Here is an 11,070-nt window from a genome sequence, read left to right on the forward strand (position 1 = left end):
AAAAAAAAAATCAAACAATTCCCTCACCCCTGCTGTCTGAGAATGAGCATGCAGGGAGTGGTGCTGTTTTGGTTATTTTCATAGCAAAAGTCTCCCTGACAGGCTCTCTAGGAGCTGGGCCAGGATTCTTTGAAGAACAGGAAGCCTGGTTTGTAACTCTAGCAAGGACCGAGGCTTGCAGAAAGAAGTCTGTGCACTGCTATCGAGACTCTGTCCCATGATGTCCATCAGATTAAAGAGAAAAGGAAAAAAGCACAGAACTGTTCCAGGTCAGTGTACCTGCAGAGTTCCAGGAGTGACTGCAGCAAGGTCACCTATACTTCAGTGATTGGAGAGGGACAGCTTGATGGCCAAGCTTGAAGCCACCACTTTCTTTTAATGTAAATGGATTATCTAAAACTAGCAACTTTAGGACAGACATGGTGGTGAGTGCCTGTAATCTCGGCACTCAGAGGCTGAGGCAGGAGGATCGCTGAGTGACTGAGGCCATCCTGGGCTACATTGTGCATTCAAGGCCTGCATGAGGTGCAGAGTAAAACCCTGCCTCAAAAAGATAAATAAATACATAAAGTAACTTTAAAGATTTTTTTTAAGGAGTGTCAGAACTCTCTTTCCTTGCCAGTATTGAAAAAAAATACTATCCAAGGTCCGGCCTGATAGCTCAGCAGACAAAAGCTTTAGCCTGCTTAGGCAGAGCGCAGCAACTGGGGTTTGATCCCCAGTGTGTCATGCTGGCCCTGCCCCCAGGGCACACTGAGACAGCGAATGAGACTGGGTGTGGTGATGTGCACCTGTAATCCCAGCACTTGAGAGGCTGAAAACAGGAGAATCACTACAAGTCCAATCTGGGTAGTGAGACCCTGTAGACCCTGTACTAAATACATAAGTGAAATAAAAGATAATATCCCCTTTAAATATCTTTGTATCATTAATTGTTTTAATGATGTCTTACTCTGTAAATCTTACTGTCACATCCAGGGGTGGGCAGCAAACCATTGGTCTGCTGTAAAACACAGCTCCTGTGATCCTAGACCCAGTGTCAGTGAAGAACTCAAGAAGCAGAATTTAAAATAAAAGAAAATTGATTACAGGCAGCTGCTCTGGATGAGGAGGGAGTATTTGAAGGTGAAATACTTGGATTTTTGTCCTCAGCTTTTTGTTTGGGATTAGTGATTTCTTCCAGCCCCACAGGCACCTGGAAGTTGATACCATCTACCTGCCTTTCTAGCTATCTTGGATCCTGTTATGGTTTGTGTCTGGATGTCCCCCCAAAGCCTCATGCAGTCATGAGGGAGCCTTCTAGAGTTTTTAATTGATTTATTGTCCAATGCTGGGATTATGGGTGTGTGTTATGCCCACCCTGGTGTGGGTAGCTTGCATGCAATAGAAGGAGGGAAATAGGCCTGCTCTCTGCCATTCCTCCTTCTTTGCTCTTGCTGCTTTTGCTGTTTCTGTCCCCATGAACTGTTGTCCTCTGCCATGTGCCACTCTACCTTGGAGCTAACTGATTATGGCTTGAAACCCTTACAAACTCTGAGCTAAATAAATGTTTCCTTCCTTAACTTTGGGTGTTGGGTATTTTGTCCCAGCAAGGAGAAATAAGTAACCAAGACACATCCTAACCTGGGTGGCTGTCTATATTCTATCTGGCCATTTGATTTCTTCCTGCCTCTTTGTGATGGATGTGTGTGTGTGTGTGTGTGTGTGTGTGTGTGTGTGTGTGTGTGTAGGACTTTCAGGAAGGTAGCACAGAGTTAGTGATTGAGTAGAGGGGATGCCTGTGCTCTCTATATTAAATAAGAGTCTGTAGGAGGGTGCCCCTTACCTGTTTTGCATTCTATCAGGTGGTTGCCCTGGTCTTTATGTTTCTGGCTTTCTCAGTGTTAACTCTTGATATATTTTTATGGTAATTGTGCTTCTTGGTGCCTCCATCAGTCTAGTTTTTCTCTCCCTCCTTTGCCTTTCTGATTGCTCTAATTGCAGAGTCTACCTGTAGAGGCAGAACCTGTTTTTAGTAAGTTTTCCTATTGATTTTTAAAATAAAGCTCAATGAGATTCTATCTTATCCTTTTTCCTGCCTATAATCCCTTGCTCCTACATTCTCAGCCAGAAAATTAATAGAGAAAAAAATTACTGAAGGAAATAATATATTCTTGGACTCATTAACCAAAAAAATCACTGTTTTTTTTCTTTTGTTGTTGTTTTTCTGAAAAAGAAATTTAAAAGGTGTCTGGTTCTTTTCCAAAGAGGATTTTGAAAGGAACATAATGGATACAAGGTGACAAGAACAGAAATCATTTGATAAAGTAACTTTAGTGGGCAGTAGCTAGTTTGCTGAATGTAGCTTACTAACTCTACTGATCTCAAAAAGGAAGAAAAGTTATTTGACATTAATAAAAGATGTATATTCAGTGCAGAATTGAAATGAGTCAGTTAGCACATGGCATTCTAGTTAAATTATTTTCCCTTTATATTTAGATCTTTCTCTGGAATTAAAGGACATCAGCTGAAAGTTAACCTCCAACCCAATGTTAATTATTTGTTCTATGTGAGAGCTATCAATGCTTTTGGGACAAGTGAACAGAGTGACACTGCCCTCATCTCCACCAAAGGTATTTCCTCCTTCATGTGAGCATTTCATTCCTTCCCTCCTGTAACCCTTAGCTTCTGAAGATGCCCAGCCTGCTGCCAGCCGAGGATTTTGCGCTGAGGCTCCAAGACTGGTCAAGGGTCAAGATATTTCTGTTATTTTTTTGTTCAAAACATAGTACACCCTGCCCCAGTCAGGAGAAATGCATCGAGCTGACCTGGAGATGAGCTTGCAGCTTAGGGGTCTTCCCACATGCTTTGCCTGTCCCTTGCCATGTATGCTGCCTATGAGCATGGAGTGTTGCATGTGCAGGGACAAGGAAAGACCTAGTGTGTCATACTGAGGCCCACAAACAAGTCTCCAGTCTCATTCTGTTTATTCTGGTTTGTGAGAATTAGTGTGTGTTGAATGAATAGCTCAAAACAGTGATAAAAATGTTCATTTTGGGGAAAACTCGTATGATGTCAGCAAAAAAAACTTATTTGGCTGTCTTGGTTGTTGTCCAATAAAGTGAAAAATGCAAAGGTGAGCATTTTGTTAACTTATCCTAGATATAGGGATAGCACAAGACTGAGGCATATTATGTCATTGTTCCCAGACCTCGTCCTTGTTTGGGATGCAAGCAGGGCAGCCTGGTGCTAGGGATGAGGGCTCCTACCCACACCCATGAGTGTTTTCCCCATATGCCTAGAAAGGCACCCAGAAGGGATGGAGGCTGGCTCAGGTACATGGGTGGGGCCTGTGTGCTGGCAGCAGGTGAAGCGAGTGCTAGTGGCTTGGCAGAGTGAGCCTCAAACGGATGCTCTGGTAGCACAGGTAGTGATCAACCCACACGGATCTCCTCAGCATGAGGGAAATTTTTAGCTGTGAATCTAAAAGCACTGTAGAGAGTTCTGATGTCGTGGGAAAGGAAGGCCAATCCTGAAATGTGGGGCAGTGGCCATTGTGCCAATGGTATCCTATTTTTCTCAACTGTTGTAGGAACCAGATTTCTGCTATTGAGAGAGACAGCTCATCCTGCTCTGCAGATCTCCTCTGATGGGACAGAAATCAGCTTCACTGAGAGGAGGCGACTGACAGAGTAAGTTGAGCGAGCAAGGTAGGTGGGTGGGCAAGGCTGCAGTGCCCCGGGAACCTCCACGCATATTCCTGGTGCACAGGTTGTGCTTGGATGTGGCTTGAATACAAACCTGAGCACACCTCACCTGCAAGCCCTCATAGACGCTGCCAGAGTAGGGAGTGGCAGGGACAGTTCACAGCTTGAAGTGACCATCAATGTTTTTACTGGGAGTCAGTTGGTTTTGTGTAAAACACTGGCTCTCTCAAGCTATTATGTCTGGTTCAGTGAAAAACACCATGCAGAAATAATTCTACTATTTATAATAGCAAATCAATTGTATCAACCACGTGAAAAGGAATAACAGGGAATTTGAGTTCCAATTCTGGCCAGAGAAACTCACCTCACTGTAGTTCTCCCAAAAAGAAAATCAAAGAAAAGAACCAAAAGCTGAGGACATGGTAGGAAGCAGAGCTGGAACTTGCCTGTAGCCTCTCATGGTTATTTCAAGGGTCAAAATGGCCAAATGGAGGAAAATATGGAGAATCCCCAGCATGCCCCTGTGGGTGCCAGTGCAGCTAGGGCTGCACCTGGTTGCCTGCAGGGCAGGACTAGCACTGCGTCTGCTCAGTCGCTTCTGTGGCTATGGCTCTTGCTCCAGGAAATGGACTAACTCTTGCTGGGCCCAGCACCCTGAACTTAGTCTGTACAAAGGAGCTCACAATTGTAGTCATTCACCAGCTACTCAGTTGAGAACAGCTGTCAAACAGCAGTCCTGAGTTTTCAGAATCTAGCGTGGACTCCGGACATTGGTGAATGCTAAATATATACATATGACTGGGTTCATAGAAAAAGATTTAAGAAATAAATTGGGCTTTTCTATCCATTTTTGGTTTCTCAAAAAAAAATATCAAAAAGAAAAGAAATTGGTTGGAGGTTGGCAGTAGTTCATAGATGATGACTGATGAAAACTGTGATATATTTGATAGAATTTTGTTTACTTCTTATTAACCTGAAAATTAGCTCATAAATATCAGGCAGGAAGGCTTTGCTCCAGGGAGTAAGCCTCATCTATAGTCACCTCTTTGAAATGAGTTGTTGGGCAAAGATGAGAAAATGAGATACATGCCTGTCCCTTGTATTAATCATTTCTCTCATCTATTAAAAGGGAGCAGGAGAAGGTGCTGACTGAGTATTACTCTGGTGAAATTAAAAAATACTTCCTTGCTGTCTCATCCTTTTCTTAACAAAACTGAGCAAATCACACAAACAAGACTGCCCTCCACAGTGGGTGCACTTGGGTTTGCTGTGCTGTGCTTGTAGTAAAGACAGCTACGGTGAGACTGAGACTCAGACTAATCTCTGTGAGAGCCCCCTGGGATTTGGAGGGCAGAGTGTGAAGGGTGGACCACAGCTGGACAGAGCCCCACCCACTTGCACATGGCCACCTCTATTCTCTCCACCCTGCCCTGCCTTTGAAGAGCTGCACCTAGTATTGTCACTGTGCCCAGGAAGCCTGCTATATAGGAAGGCTGTGGAAATTTGTCTTTGCAAGTCTTGGAAGAAAACTTTGCAAGTCGGCTTCCTGCCTTCTTCCTAAAAGCAGAGACAGTGCTGTTTTTTTTCTTCTGGCCATTATTCTAGTGGTTTCTTGGTGCCTGGCTCCTTTTGGAGAGGCAGTGAGCCATATGTGCAGGCTGTGTGAGCCAGTAGACCAATGTCAAATGTGTGCTCTGGTTGGGGTTTGGAATGCAGTGAACGGAGAATGACTTGAGCCCAATTTCAACAGTTTTCAAGGTGAAATTCTGCATAAAGGGAGTGTGAGGTTGATATGGCTGCTCAGGGGTAATGGGTAGCGATTCCTGTGCTGAGATTAACCTGATCAACTTTGCAGAATTCCATCAGTGCTGGGTGAGGAGCTGCCTGCCTGCGGCCTGCATTACTGGGAAACCACAGTCACCAACTGTCCTGCTTATCGACTTGGCATCTGCTCCAGCTTGGCGGTGCAGGCCAGGGCACTAGGACAGGGGGAGACCTCATGGTACATGCACTGCTCAGAACCACAGAGGTAAGCTGGAGCCCCACCTCTCCTTATGTTATTCAATGATCTCTACCTAGTAAGGAACATTTCCCTTGCCCAGATTCTGAGTGATACTAAGAGTAAAAAATACACAGAAACTGAGGGTTGGCCTGATAGCTCAGTGGACTAAAGCACCTGCTTAGGTAGAGTACAGTGGTCGGTGTTTGATCCCTGGTGTGCTGTGCTGGCCCCACTCACAGGGTGCACTGAGACAGCAATTGAGACTAGGCGTGGTGGCATGCACCTGTAATTCCAGCACTTGGGAGGCAAAAAATAGGAGAATTTCTATGAATCTGATCTACTTAGTGAGACCCTATAAACCCTGTAAATCTTTTTTTTTTATTTTCAAAGTTTTATTGATAAACATATAGCAATGAGACAGTTTCAAATCAAATCGAAAGTACAGTTTCAACAAATAATACACTGCATATATTCTTCTTAGTGGTTAATTGCTGTACAAGATGCAGACTTGTGATCCTACTTACAAACACCATTAGAAAAAATCATTCTATTCATTAAGAGAATGCAACTATATATCTATCCCAACCACTTTGAATACACAGATACAAAATGGACATTCATAGTTATACCCCAATTTTTTTTTAAGTTCCGTTGTTGATTATTATAGGTGTGTAAACTCAGCAAAATATTCTAAAAGAGTACAGAAGCCCATAATAGCATTGGGTCTTCTGTTTAATTGGCAATGTCAGAAATTATTGATGTGAGTCCCCCACAGCTCAACATAACAACATGGCTTTACTTCCTATATTTCATCTTCATACTTTTCTACTGGATGGTTAAGACCAAGGTAAAGCAGAACCTATGCAACAAGAGTTGTAGCTTTTTGGTTTGAGAAGGTCAGTGAAATGCCCTCAGGATTTATCCTGAGGTTTTTTTTTTTTTAAATTTTTTATTTAATCTTTTCCTAAATACAGAAAAAAAAGTTTAAAAAAAAATTCATGGAACCTACTAAGGAAAGTGGTTTCATAGAATGTGGCCCATACCTAAGGGCAAGAGAGTTTCCTATATTGAATGATGCTATTGGGCAGATAGACCCACCCAGGAGTCTGGTGGTGTGTATCTCCCTCCTTGACCCACAACTGGTCAAGGAAGGGGCAGCTGGGCTATGCATGGCCAGTTTTTCCTTCTAAACTCACCCTAAAGTAGAGAGATGCCACCAGGTGATGCTAAAAGGGCTCACTCTCAAAAACAGAATCCACAGAGGGAGGGAGAGTTAGGTGTCCAGCCCTTCTCCAGGTACTGGTCTATGCTTGGGGTTGGCAAACTGCTGCCCATGGGCTGGCATTTCCAAGGAAGGGATTCCAGGGGAACACATGGGGCAGTGGTAAGAGAAAGACAGGAAGGGGAGCCAGGCAGCATTTGTTTCATGGGTGGCACACTCTTCCTTGGAGCATGAGGCTTCTGTAAGGACTCCAGCCACACTGCTATCCTCATCATTGCCACACGAAATGCTGTGTGGCTGCAGTCTCCAGAACCTTGCAATGTCCTGTCATCCTTCTCATTCACAGGCTTTGAAAGTCCTTGCCATCTGTGCATCTCATGTCCCATGTTCTGAACCTTCATCTCGCCTCATGAGCTCTTTGCATGTAGCTGATGACTTGTCATCCTCCAAATGCTTGAATTTCTGGGCCTTAGGATGACATCATAGGCCTGAATGTCCCTGGTCACTGTTGCCTGAGCACTTGCCAGATCTCAAGACCTCTGACAGGCCTATGGGAGTGTGACTCCCCCTCCCATAGGCCTGTTCTGCAGAGAGATTTCTCAAGCATCTCTTTTCTTCCATCTCTCATTTCTTCTCTTCTCTTGAAGTCAGAGCCTCTTGTCAGTTTCTAAGAAAGCCCTTTTTGGCAATTAAGCGTTTCAGTAACAGTCAGCAATTTCTCCCTCTCAGCCTTGCCTTGAACTTCCTTTCATAACCAAAGCAGTACACTAACCATGTGGAGTAAACATTGAGCAGTGTAAGCCCTGGCTGTGCTTTTCAGCCCTCATTCTGCTTTCACTCAGCGACAGTTCTTCCTGTTTGCTCTGCAGTGTGAGTTCCTCTGTAGTCCTTCGTGTCCTCCAGACTGCCCAGAGATGTACCAAGTACACAAATGTTCCCTAGGAATGTGAGTTGGGTTTACTCAAATTAAAAAGAGAAAACAAAGGCCTTGCCCTCTGGCTGCGAAGCTGTGGAAACATGGAGGAGGTGGGGCAGGGGGAGTGTATTCAAAGCATGCGGCTGGCAAAATAATGAAATCTTAAAACTCATAAAGTCCCTTATGTAAGTTACCTATAAATCTTTAAAACTGTAAAATTAATGTATTGTATGGAAGGAAATCCTTTGTAAAATACATAGCAGCCTCCAAGGAGTTTTATTCAAAAGAATGACACACCATGAATGCAGAAGTTGAAACATGTGGGAAGCTGGGAAAGAATTAGAATGTTGAGAAAAATCACAAGGGAGGCTTGTGTTGGTTATTCTAGGACAACTTCCTAATGTAGAAGAAGAAAATTACTCCAAGTCTATTGGGATGAGCTATGGAGGAATCTGGGAAAGTATTTGGAACAACTTTATTGCAACTTGTTATTTTTCATTGAAGCTAATGACTGAAAAATCAGTTATTTCCAAATGATTTTCCTCTCCAAATTCTTCCAGATTTCCAAAATTCTAATGTTTTGCATTTGCCTTGTTTCAGGTACACATTTTTCTATAGTGGCATTGTGAGTGATGTCCAGGTGACTGAGCGCCCTGGCCGCGTGGGCATTCTGTTGGACTATGCTGGCCAGAGGCTCGCGTTCATCAATGCAGAGAATGGGCAGCTGCTGTTCCTCGTGAGGCACGGATTCAGCGAGGGTGTTCATCCAGCCTTTGCCCTGGAGAAACCTGGAACATGTACTTTGCATCTGGGGATAGAGCCCCCAGATTCTGTAAGGCACAAGTGATCCTTAGCTTCCGCAGTGTGTGAGAGCAAGACCTTCAGGTCTGTGGTTCCCTCTTTCAGGTGTTGTTCCTACCTCAGAAGGTCTCTCACATACTCACACTTAGGACAGCAGTATATACATCAGTCAGCAAACAAGCAAATGCCAGAGCAAAGTGTACATAGAAGGAGGGAATGAACAACTTCCACTACTTCAGAGCTGTTTTCTAGGTTGAAAGGACTTAGACTTGTCTTGCAAAGCAAAAATAGAGAAGTGGGCTTTCTCCTGATTTATCCTGCAAGAACTCTGGTGGGCAGATGAGTGTGTAAGGAGCGCTTCCTAGAGACCTCTCCTCCAGGCTTTTCAGAACTTGTCATTGCACTTCAGTAGAGGACAGTGAATCCTTAATCATTAGAAAAAGTATTCTAGTTGATCTACATTTATAATTAACTCTTTTGTAATAATGTATATTGTAGAAAGTGAGTCTTATAGAAGTTTTAAATGTAGAAAGTACTAAACATTACAATGTCTATTTTGTTAAATAAATGGTTAGGCTCATCAAACTGCTGTGTGAGCTTTTTGCACGTGACTCACCAGCCTGGCATCTCTGGACCAGGAAACCTGCGGGAGCCATGCCTGTCTCATGTCAGTGGGTTGCACGGCCTCATTTTCATGTAAAAATGTTGCACACACATTTTAAAATTGAAACATCCTCAGGCCACAGAAGCCATGCAGTTGACTGTAAAGTAAACTACCGGTATTTGATAATGTCCTCTTACTTTAAAAAAAAAAAAAGGAGCTGGTCATTTTTAGGTATATTAAAATCTCTCAAAATCTCCCAGAAGTATGTGTAAAGAGTTGAAAAATTGAGACTCCATGTTGAGGCCATTGTTCTTATTCTCTATAATATAAATGCTTTGATCATGTGTATAGCTTTCTCTCATTCCTGTGAATTCTGAGAAATAATATCCTACTTTTGGGATGTATTCTAAAACAGCCAAGCTGGATCTGAACCTGCATTAGTAGAGATCCTGGAAAACCTCACCACATTGCTGTAAAGTTGGGGAGCTGTTGGCGTGATGGATGCTTTGTGAATCTGCAAATAGCTGGCTGTGGGTGGAGAGAGTTTCCCTTTCTCAAGCACTGAAAGGGTTACTTCTGGGTCTAATTGATCAGCCACCCCTGCTAGTTATTACTTTTGGGGTTGTCAGGAATGTAAAGGAATTGAAAATATCACAGCAGTAATAGAAAATATAATATGACTCTTGGAATTTGTCTCAGTTTTGGCTCCTCTGAAAGTAGACCTGGTAATGATTTGGTGCTGGTGTTTGGCAGAGGAGAGGATTCCAGGGCACACGTGGGGTGGGGGAGGGTAGAGGGAGACAGGAAATGGGAGCCAAGAAGCATTTGTTTAATGGGTGGATCATTACCACTGTAGGCAACTGGGCTCCATCCTGCTAGGCACCCCTCTGGAAACCACAGGAATATACTGAAGGCTGGCATTTAACCAACCCTAATGGGTGAGGACCATCTGGAGAGGATCATTCCACTCCCCTCACCCCATCCAGGTTGCATACCCTGAAAAAGTTGAGAATCAATGAGTAGAAAGGAGAAAACTATAGTAATGAGGAGGTCCGGGCCTGCATTGTGTCTGAGCCTTTACTAGATTATCATTTTGGGCAGTGTAGATCAGATCCCTCCCTCCATCCCTTCCTCTTTTCTTTCCTCCTTCCCCTTTTCCCATTTTTTCCTTTCCTTCTTTGCTCCTTCCCTCCCTCCCTTCATTCCTCCCTCCTGGCCACCTTCTGTTCCTTCCTCCCTCTCCCTCCTTCCCTCCCTCCTTTCATTGGGGATCAAACCCAGAGCCTCAGGCACATTAGGCAAACTTTCTGCCACTGAGCTATGCCCTCAGCACAAACTCAGAATCTTAGTTATGCTTTTGTTTACCTTTTCCTCAGGATAATTGTAAACATGAGATAAACTGAGCACATGGAAGGGGTGAAGATTTTGTCATATGTAAGGCATGACAAGAACTATAGAGGTCCTCTGGGTCCAGCCTCCCATACCTGCAGTGAGGCTCCCCCCTGTCTCCTTACTCTGTGCAGGTAAATGGTGGGAGGTAGGATGTTAGGATCCATGCTTTGCCTGTCTCTACTGAGTGATACATTTCCTGGTTGGACCTTAGTGGATTGGTCTAATGTGGACAGACAGGGATAACTGAGTGCAGTTCCTCCGTGGCCAAAAACCTTTTTCCTCCCTGGCCCTTCTCTGATTTCCATTTTCCCTTCTTTTCTCTTCACATAACATAGAAGAAAGAAAGTGTACGTAATTTGGTCAAAGTTGCTCCTCTGAACATCTTTCAGTGGTGTTTACCAACTTAGTAGTGTGTATAGTACGTGGATTCTCTCAGTCCTCATCAGA

General features: G+C 43.8%; 1 protein-coding gene across 1 annotated transcript in view; it reads left to right on the forward strand.

Moving 5' to 3' along the window:
* The window catches only part of Cmya5 (cardiomyopathy associated 5), a 92,147-nt gene extending 82,568 nt beyond the window's left edge, over positions 1 to 9,579 (forward strand). The window contains exons 10-13 of the mRNA XM_004645750.2: positions 2,479 to 2,612; positions 3,572 to 3,671; positions 5,542 to 5,715; positions 8,427 to 9,579. Of these exons, the coding sequence (XP_004645807.1) occupies positions 2,479 to 2,612; positions 3,572 to 3,671; positions 5,542 to 5,715; positions 8,427 to 8,673 (655 nt within the window). The 3' untranslated portion in view covers positions 8,674 to 9,579. The remainder of the gene's footprint in view (positions 1 to 2,478; positions 2,613 to 3,571; positions 3,672 to 5,541; positions 5,716 to 8,426) is intronic.
* Positions 9,580 to 11,070: the final 1,491 nt, after the last annotated feature.

This window comes from Octodon degus, unplaced genomic scaffold (genome assembly GCF_000260255.1).
Source record: "Octodon degus isolate 3935 unplaced genomic scaffold, OctDeg1.0 scaffold00238, whole genome shotgun sequence".
Lineage (NCBI taxonomy): Eukaryota > Metazoa > Chordata > Mammalia > Rodentia > Octodontidae > Octodon > Octodon degus.